The sequence below is a fragment of the Lissotriton vulgaris genome, chromosome 5 (genome assembly GCF_964263255.1).
Source record: "Lissotriton vulgaris chromosome 5, aLisVul1.2, whole genome shotgun sequence".
NCBI classification, from domain to species: domain Eukaryota; kingdom Metazoa; phylum Chordata; class Amphibia; order Caudata; family Salamandridae; genus Lissotriton; species Lissotriton vulgaris.
In genome coordinates, this window is record NC_141693.1 from 547,044,968 (window position 1) to 547,068,693 (window position 23,726).

General features: G+C 50.2%; 1 protein-coding gene across 2 annotated transcripts in view; it reads right to left on the bottom strand.

Annotated features, from left to right (window-relative positions):
* The window catches only part of TSPAN14 (tetraspanin 14), a 295,722-nt gene that overhangs the window by 10,984 nt on the left and 261,012 nt on the right, over positions 1–23,726 (bottom strand). For both annotated transcript variants that reach the window (XR_015295897.1, XM_086921992.1), the window contains exons 7-8: positions 18,162–18,206; positions 16,872–16,997 (exon numbers count right to left, since the gene is read on the bottom strand). Coding sequence is in view for 1 of the 2 variants with exons in the window: in XM_086921992.1 (XP_086778118.1) it covers positions 16,872–16,997; positions 18,162–18,206 (171 nt within the window). In the remaining variant the exon portion in view is untranslated. The remainder of the gene's footprint in view (positions 1–16,871; positions 16,998–18,161; positions 18,207–23,726) is intronic.

Here is a 23,726-nt window from a genome sequence, read left to right on the forward strand (position 1 = left end):
GCAATTAGTTACTGAGCAATACGTTTTTGATATGAGGTAGTATCAGGAGGTGAGGTGAGGGTTTGGCAGGGTATAGATCTGGATCCCCTGGGGGTCTACTTCGTAATCCTGCAAAGGGTCTGGTGGCCGTGGTGCACCATAAGTGTCATTATGCCCCCCCCCCCATCCCCACCTGGGTCTGTATGTGGAGATCTCAGAGGTGCAATATTAAAGGGATCATGTGGTGAGCGAGGTGCAGAAGGTGCAGGTGGTGGTATTGGAGATGGAGAAGTAGGTAGAATAGGTTGCAGGGGACCAGTAGCCTTGTCTTTTTTTCTTTTTGTTCATAGGCACTGGCAAATCAATGGTGTCTTGAAGAGAAGATTGCCACTTTGAAGAAAAAGGCACTGATGCAGTCTTTACAATAAGGCAGGCAGTATCACAATGGATATGGATCAATTTGTTTGGGATAGAGTCTCTCTTGCATGGTTTCTAAAATAGGCTCTGGAGTGGATTTTGTTTTCGCTACCTAAGGTTTCGGAGCCAAACCGATTTTGGTTTTCCAAAACGGAGTGGTCGGAGCCAAAGAGGTTAGAGTCTCAGCGCAGAACCGGAAGGCTTTGGACATGCATTCAGTGTCGAGGACGGGGAAGCTGAAGCTCTGTACCAAACATAGCCAGATGGAAATGGTGGCCTGGAAGCCTTGTGTTAGGTGGAAACACAACGTTTTGGTGTGGGAAGGTGAGGGGTAGGGGTTTGGGTACTCATGACACCGACTCAGCGGTTTGATTAAAATGACCGGTAGGCTTCACAGTCTTTTTCCCTGTGCTTGGGGATAAGCACAGGTTGAAGACCTGGGGAAGTAAGTTCGTGGGTACTTAGAGTGGCAAAGGGGGCAGAATCGAAACGGAGTCCGTCCCATTAGCAGAGTATCATCGATGGAGCAGAGTGAGGGTAAAGGCGTGGAATGCATCCATTCGACAAATGAAAGTCTTCCAAACTTCGATATGCAAGAAATGGAACGCATTTGAAAAACAATACAGACAAGGGTAAGAGTGGATTACGCACAAAAAGGATCCCGAAAACGGTCTCGAACAGGAGTGCAGTAATACCCGTCTGAACCCAACGGCAGAAAGAACACAAGCGAACAATTGAGTTGATGCCCATTTCACCAAGAGGAGGTGTTGCAGGGATTCTGCACATAAACATAACTATGCGCAGGAAACCAGGACCTCGGTAGATAGTGGTGTACCAACCTATCGCACAAGTTACTACTTGTGTAACGATATATCTATAAGAGACATTAGTTAGTGATAGATTTCTTACCTTAGAATATCCCCAGGCGTCAGACTGAATCTGGAAAACTTTCGTCAGCAGTCCCCCTGCGCGTCGATAGGCGTCGTCGTATGGCTCCGCGTGCGTCGTTCGTGTCGTATTCTCCGAGATGACGTCACTGGAGCAACATAGACACGCCGACGCGCGCTGTCAGTTCTATACACAACTTTCCGCGACAGCAAAGCAGAGCCATGTAAGATACTGATCACTGGTGCATAGAAACTAGGGCCCGAAGGATGACCGTAACCCCAGTAATCAGTTTGCAGAACAGGGAGGATGGGTGGAGCAGTAAGGAATCTATCACTAGACACGTTAGTGATAGATTCCTTACCTTAGAATAGATACCCCAGCAATACCAACCCCGGTGGTGGGTCTGCGAATAAGATTACACCAGAAAGTCACAGAGAACAGAACGGCCAAAGAAGCCGTCCCTCCGGACCAGACTGTCAAGGCAATAATACTTTGTAAAGGTGTGCAGTGAAGCCCACGTGGCAACCTGACAGATGTCCTGCAGGGGGACACCATGTCCCAATGCTGTAGTGGCTGCTGTTGCCCTGGTAGAATGGGCGCGCAGCCCCACCAGAGGTTCCTTTTTAGCCATAGAATAACGGGCCTTGATACACAAGACGACCCAGCGGGAGATAGCCCTCTTGTGAACAGCCCGGCCATTCTTGGCACCTACGTAGCCAACAAAGAGCTGGTCATCCACCCGGAATGCTTGTGTGCGATTCAGGTAAAAGGAGAGCGCACGTTTTGGGGTCCAGACGGTGGAGCCACTTTTCCTGTCTGGAAGGATATGGAAGCGGAAAGAAAGTGGGCAAAGTGATAGTCTGCCCAATGTGGAAGGCCGTGACAACCTTTGACAAGAAGGAAGGACGAGTGCAAAGCACAACCTTGTCCGGATGAACCGACAGAAAAGAAAGCTTACAAGAAAGAGTCTGAAGCTCACTCACTCTCCTGGCCGAGGACATAGCCACCAGGAAGGCAGCTTTCAAAGTCAGAAGACGTAAGGGACAATTATGAAGCGGCTTAAAGGGAGCGCACATGAGGTTGGTCAAAACAAGATTCAAGTCCCACTGAGGCATTATGAAAGGAACAGGAGGGAACATATGTGTAATGCCTTTTATGAATCTCAGTATAACAGAGGACTTGAAAAGAGAAGGCTGATCTGGAAGCCTCAGAAAGGCTGAAATGGCCGAAAGGTTGCCCTTAATAGTGCCCAGAGCAGAGCCCTGCCGGGCCAGAGAAAGAAGGAACAAAAGGACCTCAGAAAGAGGGACACAAAGGGGATCCACAGTCTTGGCTGTGCACCACCTGCAGGCGTATACCGATTTAGTGGAGGGACGCCTGGCTGCCAGAATGACATCACAGACTTTCGGAGGCAAGTCAAATGGAATCAACTGTCGCCGCTCAATCTCCACACATGTAGGCGGAGACTGGGCTGGTTCGGGTGGAGAACCGTCCCCCGAGTTAGTCCGCCCTGGCGTTCAAAGAACCTGCAAGGTGTTGAACCGTCAAGGAAATGCCATAACATTCCAGCCATGTCCAGAGGCGCAGAGCCTCCTGACATAGGGTCCAGAACCCCCCCCCCCCCGCCCTGTTTGTTGCAATACCACATGGTGGTGGTGTTGTCCGTGAACACCTGCACTATCTTTCCCCTGAAAGAGGGGAGGAATGCCTTCAGTGCAAGAAAAATCGCCCGAAGCTCCAGAAGGTTTATATGGAGCCGGGACTCCGCCGGAGACCAGAGGCCTCTGATCTCTGCCTCTCCCATGTGGCCGCCCCAACCCTGGAGGGACACATCTGTCACCACTGTGTGCTCCGGTTGGGGAAGGGAGAGTGAACTACTGCTGACCCAATGCTGATTCGTGAGCCACCACTGCAATTGTTGTGCAGCGCCCTCCGAGATCTGGAAGTAATCGGACAGGTTTCCCTGATGCTGCGCCCACTGGAACTTCAGGTCCCACTGCAGAGCCCGCATATGCCACCTGGCATGGGTGGTTAGCAGGATGCAGTAGGCCATGAGTCCCAGCAGCCTCAAGGTCTTCCTGACCAAAACCCAGGACAAGGGCTGAAAGATCAGAATCATAGCACGAATGTCCTGGACTCGCTGTTCGGGAGGATAAATCCAAAACTGCGCCATGTCCAGAACTGCTCCGATGAAGAGGAGCTTCTGAGAGAGAATCAGGTGCGACTTCGGCACGTTGATGGAAAATCTCAGCAAATGCAGAAGGTCGGCCGTAGTCTGGAGGTGGGCTACGACTGTCTGAGGAGAGCCCGCCTTGAACAACCAGTCGTCGAGATAGGGGAAGACTGAAACCCCTCATCTGCGCAGATGAGCTGCGATCACCACCATCACCTTCTTGAACACCCGAGGGGCGCTGGTAAGGCCAAAGGGGAGCAAGGGGAACTGAAAATGGTCCTGGCCCACTGTGAATCGTAGGTAACGCCGATGGGCCGGCAGGACGGGAATATGAAAATAAGCATCCTGCAGGACCAATGCCACCATCCAGTCGTGTGGATCGAGGGCAGACAAGACCTGGGCCAGAGTGAGCATCTTGAACTTCTCCTTTCGGAGGAAGCGACTAACGTTCCGAAGGTCTAACATGGGACGTAGACCCTTGTCCTTCTTTGGAACCAAGAAGTAGTGGGAGTAACAACCACGACCTACTTCTGGAGTCGAAACGCGCTTGATGGCCTCCTTGGCCAAGAGGGCCGCAACTTCCTGTTGGAGAAGTGCCTAATGATCCCCCGACATGCGATGGAACTGCGGTGGCATGGCTGGGGGTAGACTCCAAGAGGAGGGGGCTAACCCCTTCAAATAATCTCCAGAACCCACCTGTCTGATGTAATGGTGCGCTAGTGGGGGAGGTGATGACGAATTCTGCCTCCCACTGGCGTCTGGTGGGCTTGAAAGGCCTAGAGACTTGGCAGTGGCCTGGGAGTCCTTAAAACGCTCCAATGTGGAATACGCCTTATCACCAAAGAGGCTGGTGTCAAAGGGCATGTTCATCAAAGTATTCTGGACACCTGCAGAAAAGCCAGTCGTCCTCAACCAGGCATGACGACATAACACCACCGATGTGGAATTTGCTCTATCCAGCGAATCAGCGGTATCAAGACCACAACGTATAATGAACTTGGCCGCATCTCTCACCTCCATAAGAGCTTGGGAGAGAATTGTCCGAGTCTCCTCTGGACACTGAGGTAGCACCTGCTAAACTGCATCCCATATAGAATGGAAATTGCGGCCCAACAGACAGGCAGTGTTTACAGACTGCAGTCCGGGAACTTGAGGAAGAATACATGCACTCCCAGGAAGAACTGACAGCAAAAGGAAACAGTAATGCCCCGATTTGGCATCAAGGAAGAATACAAGTCATCCAGTCACAATTATGGTAAGGATAATGTTACTTACCCAGTAAGCACCTGTTTTGGGCATGTAGAGCTGTAGATTCACATGCTTTGCATACTCCTGCCATCCATTGTTGGGTCCAGATGCTTGCAAGTTGTTTTCGTCTTCAAAGAAGTCTTTCCAGTCACAAGGTAAGGTGACTCCTTCTTTGGGTAATAGTGTGCATGGTCATCGACCAATGTTAGATAGTTTTCCTGCAAAAGGGTGAGAATGGAGTGCGTAAGTGTAGAATAGAGAGGTCATGCGTATGTATGCAAGTTAGGAAGAACTGCAACAACTACAGGTGTCCGGAGAGGTGGGTGGGCGTTTGTGAATCTACAGCTCTACATGCCAAGAACAGATGCTTACTGCATAACTATCTGTTCGAGGCATGTGTGCTGCAGATACACATGCTTTGCATAGATTATAAAGCAGTATGCTACCAAAGCGGTGGCTCTCCTGTGGGTGATGCAGTTGTTTGAAATAGCGTCTTAAGCACTGCCTGGCCTACATTAGCTTGTTGTCTTGCTATCACATCTACACAGTAGTGTTTAGTAAAAGTGTGTGGTGTATACGATGTAGCTACTTTACAAAGGTCAGCTAGAGGAATGATACCTAAAAAGGCCATAGTAGCCCCTATCTTGCATCTAGAATGCGCTCTATGGGTATGGACAAAGTTCTTTTGGCTTTTACATAGCATATTTGAATGCATTTCACAATCCATCTTGAAATGCCTGATTTAGAGATGGGATTGCCTTTGTGAGGTGGCGTAAAATGCAACAAATGGTTGTTTGGTTTTTGCGAATATCTTTGGTCCTTTCTATGCATTATAATAAAGCTCTTCTAAAGTCTTGCGTATGTAGAGCTGTTTCTGCCACTGAATGCGGTTGAGGAACAAAACACAGATAATTCAACTGACTGGTTAATATGAAAAGCAGAAACCACTTTGGAAAGGAATTTTGGATTGGTGCGAATAACTCCTATCTTTGTGGAGTTGAAAAAAAGGTTCTTCCAGGGTTAAAGCTTGTTGCTAACCAACTCTCCTCAACGAAATGATAGCAATGAGGAAAGCCTCTTTCCATGAGAGAAACTGTAGAAGACATTTATGTAAGGGATCCAAGGGTGGATCCATAAGTCATGTAAGGACAATGTTAAGATTCCACACTGGCGCGGGTGGAACCCTTGGTGGTATAACTCTTTTTAAACCTTCCATGAAGCTTTGAATACTGGAATTTTGAAACAAGAGATAAATGCTGTCTGTTTTGAAAATATGCAGCCACTGCTGCAAGGTATACAAAAATAGATGAGTAAGCCTACCCTGTTAGCTGTAAATGCAACAGGTAACAGATAATATTTTGTAAAGAAAAGTCTAGCGGATTGATCTTGTTGTTATTAGAATAGATAAATCTTTTCCACTTTGCTACACAGCAAGCTCTGGTAGTAAGCTTTCTTGTTTCTTTTAAAATATTCATACATTGTGGTGGTGGATATAAATAAACAAACTATGACTTCAGGAGCCAAAGCTCTAGATTGAGCTCCTTGGGGTTTTAGATGTCTGATTTCTCCAAGGCTCTGAGTGAGGAGACTGAAGGTGAGATGTAGTTTTTGATGTGGAACCACTGATAGTTCTAACAGGGTGGTGTACCAAGGTTGATGAGCCCATGTGGGGGCTACTAGAATCAGTGTGAGTGATGTTTGCATGAGCTTCTGAACTAACAATGGAAGTAATAGGAGAGGTGGAAAAGCGTAGGTAAATATCTCTGACCAACTCATCCATAGGGCATTGCATTTGGATAGAGGGCGTGGGAACCTGGATGCGAAGTCTGGCCATTTTGCCTTGTTTACTGTTGCAAAAATAGATCTATTTGTGGAAATCTCCAGTGTTCGAAGCAGGGTAGAGGAACTTGCGGATGAAGTTCCCACTCGTGAACTTGCTGCCTTTGTCTGCTGAGTAGGTCGGCGATGTGATTGTTTGAGATAGATCTTGTGATGTATTGCCCAGTTCCAAATGTTTTGTAAGAGGTGCAACAGTTGGAGAGTGTATGTTCCTCCTTGTTTTTGTACATAGTACATTGCTGTCATGTTGTCTGTGTGGACTAGGACAACCTTGCTATCAGGTGAGTTTGAAAAGCTTTGATGTCTAGGAACACTGCCAGAAGTTCTAGGTAGGTGATATGGAGATTTTTTGTAATTGTCGCTCCACAGACCCTGGATTGTGTAATGTTGGAGATGGGCACCCCAACCAGTGAGAGATGCGTCTGCTGTTATCACTGGCTGTGGAATAGGGTCTATGAAATGCCGTCCTTTTGATACATTTTGTGGGTTCAGCCACTACAGAGAGTGATGGGTACGGCTGCTTACCAACACTAGATTGGTTAATTGACCCTGTGATTGATTTCACTGGCTCGCTAGACACTCTTATAAGGGATGCATGTGAAGCCTTGCATGAGGTACGATTGCGATGCAAGATGCCATCATTCAAAGCAGTTGCAGGAAAACTCTGGATGGTAATGTTCGATTGGGTTGAAACAGTAGTACAAAGACAGAATCTTGTGAATTCTAGCTGCACTGGGAGAGGCTAGAGCTTTCAGAGTGTTCATAGTAGCTCCTAGATAAGACTGCATCCGTGCAGGGCACAGGTGAGACTTTTGTGCATTGATGGTAAAGTCCAATTGATGAAGAAAGTGTATTGTTGCCATAATGTGTTGCAGACAACTTTGGTAAGCGCTGGCTTTCATGAGCCAGTCGTCTAGGTAGGGAAAGACATGAATATATAGTCTTCTGAGTTGAGCGGCTTCTACTGCCAGACATTTGGTAAACACTCTGGGAGCAGTGGTGACTCCGAACAGAAGTACTTTGAACTGGTAACGTTTGCCTGCTTTGACAAATATGAGGTATTTGCAATGAGCTGGATGAATTGGAATGGTCAAGTACGCGTCTTAAGTCTACAGTAGACATAAAATCGCCTTGCTATAAAAGAGGAAGTACTTGTTGAAGGTTCACCATGTGAAAGTGCCTTGGCAGTATCTATCGGTTCAACTCTGAGATCTAGAATAGGTCTTAACCAGCCATCCTTTTTGGGGATCAGAAAGTAAAGAGAATAGACCCTGATCCGACGCTGTTGACTTGGACGCTTCCTGGTAAAAGGAGCGCCAAAAGGGACCTCTGTTTGAAAGAGACTGAAGTGCTCTCATAGATTTGGCAACTTCAGTGTCGAAAAGATGTTGCTTATCAAAAGGTGTATTTAAAATGAATTGTTGGACTTCAGGTATAAACCTGAATATCCGTAAATAGGTATGCCTTCTGAGTAAGATGCTAATATTTAGCTTCCTTGCTGCGGTGTCAGCAGCATCTAGAGCTCACCTTATGGCAGTGTTTGAAATGTATTTCCCTTCCTGGACTAAGTCTTGAGCTTTGGCTTTATGCCCCTCTGGGAGATATTGTAGTAATTGCTCCATTTTGTCCCAGTGCGCTTGTTCTTATCTGGCTAGAAGGCCCTGCATGTTAGCAATGCGCCAGTGAAGCCGCTTGTGCAGCTACACGTTTGCCAGAAGCATCAATGAGTTTTGATTCTTTATTTGGGGGAGGAGAACCCCCCAAAGTATGAGAATTAGCTTGCTTGAGCGAATTAGATACTACCAAAGAATCAAGTGGTAAGTAGCCTTTAATAAATACTGGATCTGCTGGGGAAGGTTTATATTTATGGTCTACTCTAGGAGTGAGGCTTCGTGCATGTACAGGGCCTTTAAAATGTTTGCCTGCATGCCTCATCATACCTTTCAGCATAGGGAGTGTCTGGCTCGACCTGTGTGTGGATCCTGAAGTCTCAAATAGAAAATCTGCCTCCAAGCATTCTTTGTGGAGCTCCACCCCATGGTATGGTGCAGCCCGGGCAATAAGTTCTTGGGAAGAGAAATTGTCATCAGGTGGAGATGGCTTAGCAGGGTAAAGGTTAGGATAATTATCCATTGGAGGGTCAATTGTATAATCCGGCCATGGACAGTATTGTCTTTGCTATGGTGAGATAATGGAGAGTGATGAGGTGTGATGTGTTAAGGATGTAAAGTTGGGGAAGAGGAGAAGATGGTAGTGGATGGAAAGGGCTTGTAACAACATTTTTCATTACCAAAGGGATTTTATTATGACTGTTGTCATCGGGAAACTTGTGCTTGGATGGCGTCTTGGCGTGAATATGTCCTGTGTCAGGATTAATATAGTGTTTCTTTTGCTTGGGATCCGATTTGGACGGTATAATGTCTTTTTTCAGATCCGAAGGCGCTGAAGGGACTTCTTTGGTTTCCGGCACCGAAGGTTTCAGAGCAGAGATGGAATGACCTTTCAGCACAGAAGATTATATCTCGGAAAGTTGTTTGCTGCTTTTTGGTGTTTAAGGTTTTGGTCCCAAACCAACTTTGTGCTTGGAACTGAAAGGTTTGGGCTCTGAAATGGATTTGGGCCAACTTGGTACCAAGCCAGAAGGCTTGACAGTATGTTTCAGTGCCGCTCCGAGAGGCAGAGTGTCAGAAACATTGTCTGTCTCGGTGCCGACCTTGGCCAGAAGGTGGAGGTGGTGCAGAAGCTTAGATTTTTTAGGGATGGGTTGACGGGGCTAGGGGTCTCCTGTACTCATGTCACCCTGTTCCTTGCAGCACATCATTGATGTCGAGGTCTATCTCCAACTCTGATTCGGAGTCCGACAGGTCGAAGACCTATTCTTCGCGGCCGCTGTTGGCTCTGGGTCATCTTGCTCTGAGTCTTCACAGAAGATATTCTCCATGTCTTCTATATGATGGCGCTGCAACTACCGATGTCGAGCCCAACGATCACAGAGTTTTCTTTGATCAAAACGAATTGCATGCATTGCAGTCTTGTTCTCTGTGCTCTGGTGAAAAGCACAAGTTACACTCCTGGTGCAAGTTGGTATGCTGGTACTTGGTGTGGCACCAGGGGCAGAATTTGAATTGAGTCCGGTCCATCGGCGAAGTGCAGGACCAACGCGGTTAGGCCAGAAGGCCGCTCACAAAACTTTCCGATGGTAAATTTAGATTTTGTTGAACGAATCGAAAAGCGGAGAAGTGGAAAACTCATTCGAAACAACACCGTCTAGGATAGAGAGGATTGCGCACCGAGAGGAACCCGAGGAACAATTTCGAACTGGAGAACAGCAATACACATCTGAACCCAATGGTGGAAATAAACAATCTAACAATGGAGTCTATGACCATGCGCACAATTACCGAAAGGAGGAGTCACCTTACCTCGTGACTGGAAAAACGTCTTCGAAGACAAAAAAAAACTAGCAAACATCCGGACCCAACACTAGATGGCAGGAGTATGCAAAGCATGTGTATCTACAGCACACATGCCTCGAAAGTTATGCTCCAGGGGATGGACACACAAGAAAAGGAAGGAAAGGCATTGAATAAGAGTCGAGCAAATGAGACTGTCAAGGCCGTCAACCATGGAAAGCAAGGAGCGGACCAAAACACCACTCCAAGTTTTAGACTGTATACAACAGTTATTCGACATCAGAAAGCAAATAGCATAATGTCAGTGAGACCATACAATCGCCATTACTTATATACATTTTTGAGCTGCCCACAAATGTTGCCACCTGGAATGTAGTACGTTTCTGAGGACAGATAAATCATTTCCGGGTCACGATTGGAAGAAAAGCAAGGGAAGAGAGGAGGCTACAGTGCAGCTATTAACATGGCCCTTAAAGCCATTCCTCAATTGTTGGGATTAGTTCTCCAGAAAGGGCACCTGATTGGACACTAGGAGGAAGGAAAGGCTTATTGAGTAGCATATTTCATGGCTTTCTCCAGTGGTTCTGAAGCAAAGTCACTGTGATCCGCCAACGCATCAAATATGAACATACAGAAGAAAGAAAAAAACACTTAACAGACCCAAAGGTAAATGAATTGTAAAAGGTATAATCTAGCTAAGGTTTGAAGAGGCGCTCTAGAGAGCTGCAGCAAGAGGACACACAGGAGGTGAAGCCGATGGCAGTGCATGCATGACATCTCCCGTCTTTAATGTTTTAGCCTTGCAAAAGCCTTAAGAGGAGTTCTTATCTTCCTTTTCCTATAGTGGGACAAGGAGATGTTGTTCTTTATGCATAATAGACCACAATGTCTTAATATTATCATCAAGCACCAGAGAGACATCACATATTCGTTGAACTGCCATTTTCATTAATTGTTACAACGGTTTGTCCTGTATTCAATAGATACTTGAAACGCTCTGTGTTCTTTATCATGTTGTTAGAAAACATTCACACGAATCCAGCAGTGACTTCCCAAGAGGAAATTGTAAATTGTGGTCCAGCTAATTTAAACAATGTTCCTTTCGCAGCAATTCTTTGCATTTTGAACTCGTCACAAAAATGAAGAAAGATGCTGAAAAGCTTCAAGCCAGCTAATTTCAGATTAACTTCTTCATAATTTTATGAAATGCAGAGTTATCGGGGAAATTGAGTTCTTTCAATTTCAAAATGTCAGAATATGCACAGTGGCAACTGTAGCACAAGTTACTTACATTCGGTAACAATATATCTGTAAGAAACAGTAGTTCGTATTAGATTCCATACCTTAGAATATCCCCAGGCATCAGACTGGATCAAAAAACCTTTGACAGCAGTACCCTTGCGCATCGGTAGGCGTCATCTGCAGCTCCGCGTCATTTGTCGGGATGACGTCGCCAGAGTACTTACACGCCGCCCTCGCACGCTGACGTCAGTTATTATACCCAGCTTTTTCGCACCAGAAACGCAGAGCCATGATAAAAACTAACACAGGTGCCATGAAACTAGGGCCCTGAATGGGGATGACCTTAACCCTAGATATCGGTTCGCAGAACGGGGAGGATGGGTGGGGCGGTAAGGAATCTAATACGAACTACTGTTTCTTACAGATATATAGTTACCGAAGGTAAGCAACTTGTGCATCTGAAAGAAACAGCTTAGTATTTGATTCCTTACCTTAGAATAGATACCCCAGCAATACCAACCCCAGTGGTGGGTCTGCAAACCAATGATCACACCAGAAAGTCCTGGAGAACGGAACGGCTGAAAAAGCCATCTCTCCGGACTTGGCCGTCCAGGCAGTAGTGTCTTGCGAACGTGTGCAGCGAGGCCCACGTAGCTGCCTGACAGATGTCCTGCAAGGGGACTCCCCGACCCAGGGCAGTAGTAGCCGCCGTGGCCCGAGTGGAATGGGCACGTAGCCCCACAGGAGGCTCCTTTCTAGCCAGAGAGTAACAAGCCTTGATGCACAAGACGAGAAATGGTCCGTTTGTGCAACGCCCGTCCCTTCGTAGCACCCACATAACCAGCAAAGAGTTGGTCATCCACCCGAAACTGGCATGTGCGATCCAAATAGAATGAGAGCGCACGTTTTGGGTCCAGTCGGTGGACCCGCTATTCCTCTTTCGAGGGATGCGGAAGCGGAAAGAAGGTGGGCAAGGTGATGTACTGCCCAATGTGGAAGGCTGTGACTACCTTGGGGAGGAAAGAGGGTCGCGTCCGCAACACAACTTTGTCCTGATGGACAGAAAGGAAAGGAGGTTTAGAAGAAAGGGCCTGGAGCTCACTCACCCTCCTGGCAGAGGTGATGGGAACCAGGAATGCAGTCTTCACGGTAAGGAGACGAAGAGGACAGTTATGAAGTGGCTCGAAGGAGCGCACATCAGATACGTCAGAACAAGGTTCAAGTCCCACTGAAGCATCACAAAAGGAACAGGAGGAAACATGTGAGTGATGCCCTTCAAAAACCTATTTACAACTGGGGACTTGAACAAAGAGGGCTGATCAGGGAGCCTTAAGAAGGCGGAAATGGCCGAGCGGTAGCCCTTCAGAGTGCCCAGAGCAGAGCCCTACTGGGCAAGAGAAAGAAGAAAAAGAAGAAGCTCTAAAAGAGGGGCAGAAAGGGGATCCACAGCCTTTGCTGTGCAGCATCCCACAAATTTGTTCCACCTGCAGGCGTATACCGATTTTGTGGAGGGACGCCTGGCTGCCAGAATCACATTACAGACTTCAGGAGGCAAGTCAAATGGCCTCAACTGTCGCCGCTCAATCTCCACGCATGTAAGTGGAGACTGGACAGGTTCGGGTGGAGGACCGCCCCCTGCTGCTGTGACAGAAGGTCCTCCTGAAGGGGGAAGACTAATCTGGAGATTGGCAGACATGCTGAGTAGCCCGGGATACCAGTATCTTCGTGCCCAGTCCGGAGCCACAAGCATGACTTGGGCCCGGTCGCGCCTGATCTTCAGCAGTCTGGGCAGAAGTGGTATAGGCGGAAAGGCGTACAACAGACAGCAACTCCACTCGCGACGAAAAGCGTCTCCGAGCGAGTGCCGCCTTGGAAATTCCAACGCGCAGAACTGATGATATTGCGCGTTCTTTTCTGTGGCGAATAGATCTAACCAAGGCTCTCCCCACTGCTGAAAGATGCCTTGCGCCTTTTCAAAGTTCAGACGCCATTCGTGATCCATCACCGACGGCTGAGTTAGTCTGCCCTGGCCTTCGGGGAACCTGCCAGGTGTTGAACCACCAGGGTCACGCCCTGATGTTCCAGCCATTGCCAGAGGCGCAGAGCCTCCTGGCACAGGGTCCACGACCCCACCCGCCCTGTTTGTTGCAGTACCACATGGCAGTGGTGTTGTCCGTGAACACCTGCACTACACTCCCCCGGACAGAGGGGAGGAATGCCTTTAGTGCAAGCCGGATCGCCCGCAGCTTCAGAAGGTTAATGTGGAGCCGGGACTCCACCGGAGACCAGAGGCCTCTGATCTCCGCCTCTCCGATGTGGCCCCCCAGCCCTGGAGGGACGCGTCCGTCACAACTACGTGCTCCGGTTGGGAGAGGGATCTGCCGCTGACCCAATCGCGGTCCGTGAGCCACCACTGCAGCTGTCTTGCAGTGCCCTCCGAGATCAAGACATGGTCGGACAAGTTGCCCTGATGCTGGACCCACTGAAACTTCAAGTCCCACTGCAGAGCCCGCATCCGCCACCTGGCGTGATGCACCAGAAGGATGCAGGAGGCCATCAGCCCCAGAAGCCGCAGCGTCAACCTGACAGAGACTAGGGATAACGGCTGAAAGATCGAAATCAGAGCCTGAATAACCCGGACCCGCTGTTCGGGAGGATAAAGCCGAAACTGCGCAGAGTCTAGAACCGCTCCGATGAAGAGGAGCTTCTGAGAGGGACACAGGTGTGACTTCGGCACATTGATGGAGAACCCCAGCAGGTGCAGGACGTCGGCCGTAGTCTGGAGGTGGCTGACTACTGTCTGGGTCGAGCCCGCCTTCAACAACCAGTCGTCGAGGTAGGGGGGAAGACAAACCCCTAACCTGCGCAGATGAGCTGCGACCTCCGCCATCACTTTCGTGAACACCTGAGGGGGGCTGGTAAGGCCGAAGGGGAGCACGGTAAACTGAAAGTGCTCGTGGCCTACTGTGAACCGCAGGTAGCGCCGGTGGGCCGTCAGGACGGGGATGTGGAAATAAGGGTCCTGCAAGTCCAACGCTACCATCCAGTCTTCCGGGTCCAGGGCAGCTAAGACCTGAGCCAGTGTCAGCATCTTGAACTTCTCCTTCCGGAGGAAACCGTTGACGTTCCGCAGGTCCAAGATAGGGCGTAGGCCCCCTTTGCCCTTCTTGGGGACCAGGAAGTAGTGGGAGTACCAATCACACCCTACTCCTGGCCCAGAAACGCGCTTGATGTTCCCCTTGGCTAAGAGGGCCGTAACTTCCTCTCGCAAAAGATTCAAGTGATCCCCCTATACGCAGTGGTACTGTGGTGGCATGGCTGGAGGGGTCGCTTCGAAGGGGAGGGCTTTGAGGCGGATGCTGCGGGGGTGGATGTGAACTGGCCTCGCCGTTGACCCCGGGCACCGCCACGGCGGTTACCACATCCGCCACTACGCTGGATGTTAGTCTGCGGCCCGTGGCTGGCAGGACGTGTGGGGGCGCCCCTTCCTTGGCCACGAAAGGAGCTAAAGGCAGCTGTTTGCTGGCGCAGGGCCGACAGGCCCAAGGACTTGGCCGTAGCCCTGGAGCCCTTAAAGCGCACTGTCTGCCTTGTCACCAAAAAGGCGACGGCCAGCAAACAGCATGTCCATAAGGGTGTTTTGGACATCAGCCGAAAAGTTGGTGGATCTCAGCCAGGCGTGGTGACGAATGGCCACAGTCGTTGCCATTGCTCTGCCCAGCGAGTTCGTTGTATCCAGCCCACATAGGATGGAATACCGTGCTGCATCTCGACCGTCCGCAAGGGCTTGGGCGAGTTTAGTCAGGGCCTCCTCCGGACATTGTGGCACCACGTCTGCGACCGTGCCCCATAGAGAGTGGGTATAACGGCCCAAGAGGCACGAGGTGTTAACTGACCGCAACCCCAAACTCAGTGAGGAGAACATCTTCTTACCATACTGTTAGTACCTCTTGGATTCCCGATCGGGGAGAGCCGTCGGGAATGTGGTCTGGGAGTTGGAGGCCTGTCTGACCAGGCTCTCGGGAGTGGGGTGGGTGGACAAGAAGCAAGGGTTGCCCGGAGCCGGGCGGTGGTGGCTGGCCACGTTCCAATCTACAGGGGGACCTGTAGCGGGCCTGGACCAGGTGCCCAGAAGAACATCAGACAAGGCCTCATTAAAGGGCAACATAGGCTCCGAAGAGCTTGCTTGCGGTTTAAGGAACTCAGTGAGGAGGTTAGTCCTCACGGCCACGACGGGGAGTTCAAGGGATAAGGCCTTGGCCGCCCGCGTCAACAACACACTATAGGCAGCCCCCTCCTCCGAAGCCAAGGCAGGAGGGGAGACAAAATCAGTGTCTGGCGAAGTGTCCAACCCACTGGCATCCCCTAGCTCACCTGCCCAGTCCTGATAAGACTGGCACTCACGTGCCAGAGGGTCTTCAGACCCCTCCTAATCCGCCTCGCCACCCATCTCCTGGTACTCAGGGTAAAATGATGGGGCCAGATCATAGAAGACAAAGTCTTCTCTCAACGTCGAATGCGGCGTCGAGCGGCTCCGCTCCAGCGTCGGAACCGGGTCGAGGGGGGGACCGGGGACATCGTCGTCCATGGACGGCGACGGCGAGGTCGTAAGGTCGACCAGCGACGACCCGGATCCGGATCCACCAGGGCCCTGCGGCTTCGGGACTGAAGTCTCTGATGGCGCCGAAGCACCGACGGCGCCGGGGTCGAAGCACCCAGCCTGCTTGGGCTCTCAGTCAGGCTCGATTGGCCTGAAGGCGCTGCGGAACCCGACGGAAGAGTGAGTGACCTCACGGCCGCGAGGAACACGTCGATCTCCTCCGGCTTTGCGTTCTGCCGAGGGACCGGCAGGTATGGAGCAGGCCTCGGCTCCGGCAGTGGGCGGTGTCGCCCGAACCCCCGACCGCATCGCGCGAGCGACGGGGGAAGTCGGAAGAGCGATGTTGCCTCTTCGACTTCTTGCGCCTCTTACCTGAGGACTTGGAGCTCGAGGAGTGGTGTCGACCCTCCGAGCCGTTGTGACTCCGGCCCCGCTACCTGTCCCTCGACTCTTTTCAGATCGATACCTCAAACGGCTCGGGCCGACTGCCTGAGCCAGAGGCGCTTGCGGGACCGCTCCCGCCTAGACTTGGACGTCAAGGCCTGGCAGTCGGGGCACGACTTATCGGGGTCGGGCCCCAGGCAATGAAGACACAGTTGATGGGGGTCGGTAACCGACATCGGTCGGTTGCAGTCGATGCAGGGCTTGAATCCGGGCATCCCTACCAGCACCGTCTGAGTCGTTCAACTTCGAATAAAGATCAAAAATGATCGAAAAAGTTTAGCAAAAAATTGACTAAGAGTACCACTTTTTCCGGATCGGTGCTTGCTGGTGCGGAAAAAATAGGAACTGACGTCAGCGCGCGTACTCCGGCGACGTCATCCCGGCGCCAATGACGGAGGCGGAGCCGCAGACGACGCCTACCAACGCGCAAGGATACTGCTACGCAACAATTTCCGGATCCAGTCTGACTCCTGGGGATATTCTAAGGTAAGGAATCTAATACTAACCTGTTTCTTTCAGATATATCAGTTGACAATACAAGCGAACTGGTCTACAGATTAAATTCTACGAAGATAGCTGGATATTTCCAAATATTAATACATTCATTCATTCATAACAGTCCACTGACCTGTAATAATGAGATTCCGAGGAAGACTCCAGCCACAATGTAGATGTTTCTTGGCAACCAGCCCTCGAGAACAGGAATACATCCTTTTTCATAAATTGGAGTACTTCTCGCTATGCTAGTAATGCCCTTCAGAAAGAAATAAACAAATAATTTTCTTTGTTTACTGTTTTAGTTTCAATTTGCAGGAAAACGCACAACATAAGAAGCAAATTGTGATACAGTCACTATTGCCAACATTATTACTTACAACTTGCGGTTATGATAGAGCGTTGAACATACAATACATGTTATCATTGTCTGCAATCAGTCTTACAGTTGAACAAATGCATTTTCAGTGCTTTATTGATAAAGGCAACTTGACTTTCACACTACATTTTGCTTAGGTGCCTTTGAAATAAAAACAAACGCACAGTCATATTATTTGAAGAAATTTGTGTACTTTCCCCAGTTCCTCTGTAAATTCTGCATATATAAATGAGCCCCTGTACCGCAACACTTGAGGCTGTTTGTGAATATCCAGAGCTACACTGGCAGCTGCTCTGACTCCTTTAAAATTCTTAAGAAAGAACAGAAAATGACATGCATTGGCCAATAACAGAGCCTTAAGTTGCGATACACAGAAGTCAAACCACTGATCCTTTATGGGTTCTGGAGTAGCGTGCTACTTGCCGAAAAAACGCTTTGCCGCCTCGTCAGGGGTAGTAAGCGTTATAAAAATGCAATTACAATACAATACATTTAAAAAAGTGGCATTGATAATTCAGTGCCTCTGTAAGACAGGCCGGCCCACATGCAACTCACAAGGCCCATCAGAGGATTGGGCGGCAAACACCCAGCATATTTTCACAAAGGCTTGCTGGCTTCTGGTGTCAGAGTATCATCTAGATATGCAACGTCATTACATGCAGTGTAATTAGTCCTGAAATGTTGTGTACAGTGTGGCATGCTACCCTATGGAATGCTCATCTCTCAAAAAGGTGATGCAGGCTGAAACTATTAAAATCCAGCAAATGCCTCCCTTAGAGACACTACAAGCAGGAAAATGGGAATCCCAGCCCCAGTCGGTTAGCTAGAATGTACCAAACACAGCAAAGCAAACCTTGAATCTGCACCTGTGGAGGTCATGCGGTGGAAACCCCTTTCCCAATAAGAACACGATATAACACCCCCCATTATAGAGTAGCATGTAAATGTTGCATTTTCTCCAGTCTATCTCTCGGTTTGCAGCACAAGGCCAGAACCAGTACTAGTGGATCTCAGAGATCACAAACATATGGGACATATACTCACAGGCAATCTAGCGTCATATCCACACTGCGTGTTCAGAACACTTTGCTGAAATAGAAAATTCACACGAGTAGGTTATATTTCCACAGTGCTCAATTCTCAAGCAACAGAGAGGACTTTCAAAGATTACTCAAACAAACTCTATACTGGAAGTAATTTTAAAGACAGTTTATGTTATTTTGAAAGAAAATCAACAAGCAGCATTGCAGGAATTCAATGGTACCACAATGTAAAGGACACACTTTAAGAGTGTATGTGAAAAATGTAATAAAAACCTAATGCATGGGAGGGAAGGTGTGAGAGAGAAAGGCTGACAGCATTACTTTGTTTTAAAATAATAGGCTTGTATGGGTGCAGCGAGTTTTATATGAGTTTGCCGTTTTCAAATTATGAATAAAAAAAACACAATTAAAACGTGTTTTATTAAAGCCACTGCATGAACGATGCAGACAACCATAAAATAACTAAATAATGAGGAAAAGGGAATTTAGGTCTTGTGCCGTAAAAATCCGTTATTTGGTGCCAAAAATTGGAATCCAAATCAGTGATGGCTTCTCCGCTAAGGCGGAGGAGCGTCACCTTACTGCTTTTTAGCAGTGAAATAAAGGAAAAATAAAACGATAACTGGACATTTTCATCATTTTATTTCTTCCTGCTGCAGCATCTTTGCAGGGCGGGGCTGCCCCGACGATAGGAGCAGGGGGAGTGGTGAGCACACTTTGCAAGTGTGCATGAATGTTTGGCCGGCCTTCTTGGCCGGCCAAACATTCATGCGCACTTTACATGTTCTCCATCCAGGCTGTATTGGGTGGAGAACATGCCCAGGCTCCCACTGCGGGTCTGAGCACCGAACCACGGCGCTCAGACCAATCACAATGCCCATTGCAGCAATGTGATTGCTTATGGGGAGCCTGGGTGGCCTTCCTGTTCCAGGCCGGAACGAGGGACTACAGAGTAGAGATGCAGCAAGAAGGTACTTTTTTTTCCTTTACACTCGCTTTTACCCAGTTAGCCACCATCCAAACTGTGCCAGCCACCACTGATCCAAATGCAGCCAGTTTTCAGTGATAAACATTTCAAAGTCCTTCGACTGATCAGAGTTTTAAAACAGTGGTGTTAAGAGAGTTCATTTCAAGCATCACAAGATCTGTGTCTGGGGTTATTTTACAATCTGTTATACTGACAGAGCCCAGCCTGGCAGTCAGAGTACAAGTATAAAAAATATTGAGTCATACTTATCACATATTGCTAAATCGAAACCTGGCTTTGCATTACAGTAGGCGTCTAACATAATTTAGGCGTCCAATAAATAAGTAATGCTGTGAATGTAATTTGAGAGAACAACAAATCTGCGGAGCTAAAAGCACAAGTTACTACTTGTGTAACGATATATCTGTAAGAGACATTAGTTAATGATAGATTCCTTACCTTAGAATATCCCCAGGCGTCAGACTGGATCCTGAAACTTTTGCGTAGCAGTACCCTTGCGCGTCGGTAGGCGTCGTCTGCGGCTCCGCGTCCGTCGTCGGCGTCGTGATGACGTCGTCGGAGTACTTAGACGCCGCATCCGCGTGCTGACGTCAGTTCTTAGACACAGCTTTTCCGCGCCAGAAGCGCAGAGCCATGCCAAAAACCAACACTGGTGCCATGAAACTAGGGCCCTGAAAGGGGATGACCTTAACCCTAGATATCGGTTCGCAGAACGGGGAGGATAGGTGGGTCGGTAAGGAATCTATCACTAACTAATGTCTCTTACAGATATATCGTTACACAAGTAGTAACTTGTGCATCTGAAAGAAACACGTTAGTGATAGATTCCTTACCTTACAATAGATACCCTAGCAATACCAACCCCGTGGTGGTGGGTCTGCGAACCAATAATCACACCAGAAAGTCCTGGAGGACGGAACGGCCAAAGTAGCCATCCCCCGGGACTTGACTGTCCGGGCAATAATGTCGCGCAAACGTGTGCAGCGAGGCCCACGTAGCCGCCTGGCAAATGTCCTGCAAGGGCACACAGCGGCCCAAGGCAGTTGTAGTGGCTGTGGCTCGAGTGGAATGAGCCCTCAGCCCAACAGGGGGTTCCTTCTTAGCCAAGTAGTAACACCCCTGGATGCACAAGATGATCCACCGGGAGATGGTCCGTTTGTGCACCGCTTTCCCTTTATTAGCGCCCGCGTATCCAACAAAGAGTTGATCATCCACCCGGAACTGTTGTGTGCGATTCAAATAAAATGAGCGCACGTTTTGGGTCCAGACGGTGGAGCCTCTCTTCCTCTCTTGAGGGGTGCGGAGGCGGACAGAAGGTGGGCAAGGTGATGGATTGCCCAATGTGGAAGGCCGTGACTACCTTGGGTAGGAAGGAGGGCCTCGTTCGTAACACAACCTTGTCCGGATGGACTGAAAGGAAAGGAGGCTTACAAGATAGAGCCTGGAACTCACTCACTCTCCTGGCAGAGGTGATGGCTACCAGGAAGGCAGTCTTCAAAGACAGAAGGCGAAGAGGACAGTTGGAAGTGGCTCAAAGGGAGCCCACATCAGAAATGTAAGAACCAGGTTCAAGTCCCACTGAGGCATCACAAAGGGAACAGGAGGGAAGGTATGAGTGATGCCCTTCAGGAATCGATTAACGATAGGGGACTTGAACAAAGAAGGTTGATCAGGCAGCCTCAGAAAGGCTGAAAGAGCTGAAAGATAGCCCTTGACAGTGCCCAGAGCAGAGCCCTGCCGGGCAAGAGAGAAGAAAGAGGAGAACCTCAGAAAGAGGGGCATTAAGGGGATCCACAGCCTTTGCTGTGCACCATGCCACAAATTTATTCCACCTGCAGGCGTATACCAACTTTGTGGAGGGACGCCTCGCTGCCAGAATGTTACAGACTTCAGGAGGCAAGTCAAATGGCCTCAACTGTCGCCGCTCAATCTCCAAGCATAGAGGTGGAGACTGGACAAGTTCGGGTGGAGGACCGTCCCCTGCTGCTGCGACAGAAGGTCCTCCTGAAGAGGCAGACGAACTGGGGGATCGACTGACATACTGAGTAGCTCGGGATACCAGTACCTTTGTGCCCAGTCCGGAGCCACAAGGATGACTTGTGCCCGGTCGCGCTTGATCTTCTTCAGCACTCTGGGCAGAAGTGGTATAGGCAGAAAGGCGTATAACAGACCGCAACTCCACTCATGACGAAAATCATCTCCGAGCGAGTGCCGCCTTGGAAATTCCAACGCGCAGAACTGATGACATTGCGCGTTCTCTTCGGTGGCGAATAGATCTAACCAAGGCTTTCCCCACTGCTGAAAGAGACCTTGCGCCACGTCCGAGTTCAGACGCCATTCGTGATCCATCATGCACCGGCGGCTGAGTTCGTCCGCCCTGGCGTTCAGAGAACCTGCCAGGTGTTGAACCATCAGTGTCACGCTCTGATGTTCCAGCCATTGCCAGAGGCGCAGAGCCTCCTGGCAGAGGGTCCACGACCCCACCCCGCCCTGTTTGTTGCAGTACCACATGGCGGTGGTGTTGTCCGTGAACACTTGCACTACACTCCCTCGGACAGACGGGAGGAATGCCTTCAGTGCTAGATGAATCGCCCGCAGCTCCAAAAGGTTGATATGGAGCCGGGACTCCGCCGGAGACCAGAGGCCTCTGATCTCCGTCTCTCCCATGTGGCCTCCCCAGCCCTGGAGGGACGAGTCTGTCACAACTACGTGCTCCGGTTGGGGAAGGGAGAGGGATCTGCCGTTGACCTAATCGCGGTCCGTGAGCCACCACTGCAGTTGTCTCACAGTGCCCTCCGAGATCAGGACATGGTCGGACAGGTTGCCCTGATGCTGGGCCCACTGAAACTTCAGGTCCTACTGCAGAGCCCGCATCCGCCACCGCGCGTGATGCCACAGAAGGATGCAGGAAGCCATCAGCCCCAGAAGCCGCAGCGTCAACCTGACCGAAACCCGGATAAAGGCCGGAAGATTGGAATCAAAGCCTGTATATCCCGAACCCGCTGTTCGGGCGGGTAAACCCGAAACTGCGCTGAGTCGAGAACCGCTCCGATGAAAAGGAGCTTCTGAGAGGGACACAGGTGTGACTTCGGCACATTGATAGAGAACCCCAGCTGGTGAAGGAGATCCGCCGTAGTCTGGAGGTGGCTGACGACTGTCTGGGGCGAGCCCGCCTTCAACAACCAGTCGTCGAGGTAGGGGAAGACTGAGACCCCCAACCTGCGCAGATGAGCTGCGACCACCGCCATCACCTTTGAGAACACCCGTGGGGCGCTGGTAAGGCCGAAGGGGAGCACGGTAAACTGAAAGTGCTAGTGGCCTACCGTGAACCGCAGGTAACGCCGGCAGGACGGGGATGTGGAAATAAGTGTCCTGCAAGTCCAACGCTACCATCCAGTCTCCTGGGTCTAGGGCAGCTAAGACCTGAGCTAGTTGAACTTCTCCTTCTGGAGGAAGCCGTTGACAGTTCCTCAGAACCAAGATAGGGCGTAGGCCCCCTTTGCCCTTCTTGGGTACCAGAAAGTAGTGGGAGTAGCAACCACGTCCTACTTCTGGCCCAGGAACGCGCTCGATGGCCCCCTTGGCCAAGAGGGCCGAAACTTCCTCCTGCAGGAGCCGCAAGTGATCCCCCGATACGCTGTGGTGTTGCGGTGGCATGGCTTGAGGAGTCGTCTCGAAGGGGAGGTAGTAGCCCCTCCGGACGATCTGCAGCACCCACCTGTCCGAAGTGACAGTGCGCCAGTGAGAGTGGTGATGGCGAACCCTGCCTCCCACCGGCGTCACATGGGCCGAAAAGCAAGAACTAGGAGGGTTTAGAGGCGTATGCTGCGGGGGAAGGTGTGGACTGACTTCGCCTGTTTCCCCAACCGCCTCCACGGTGGTTTCCACGGCTGCCACCGCGCTGGATGGTAGTCTGCGGCGAGTGGCTGGCGGCATGTGTGGGGACACCCCTTCCTTGGCCACGAAAGGAGCGAAAGGCACCCGTTTGCTGGCGCGGGCCGAGAGGCCCAAGTACTTGGCCATAGCCCTGGAGTCCTTAAAGCGCGCAAGCGCGTGGTCTGCCTTGTCGCCAAAGAGGCGACGGCCATCGAACGGCATGTCCATCAGAGAGTTCTGGACATCTGCCGAAAAATTGGCGGATCTCAGCCAGGCGTGGCGTCTCACCGCCACCGTCGTAGCCATCGCTCTGCCCAGCGAGTCGGTAGTATCCAGCCCACACCTGATCGAATACTTGGCTGCATCCCGGCCCTCCACAAGGGCTTGGCCGAGTTTGGCCCGTACCTCCAATGGGCACTCTGGCAGCACCTCGGCCACCGTCTCCCACAGAGAGTGGGTGTAGCGGCCCAAGAGGCATGCGGTGTTGGAAGACCGCAGTCCCAAACTAAGGGAGGAGAATATCTTTTTACCATAATTCTCATACCTCTTGGATTCCCTATCCGGGGGGGGCCGACGGGAATGCGGTCTGGGAATTAGAGACCTGGATGACCAGACTCTCGGGGGTGGGGTGGGAGGACAGGAAACATGGGTCGCCCGGAGCCGGGCGGTGGCGTCTGGCCACGTTCGTATCTACGGGCAAAC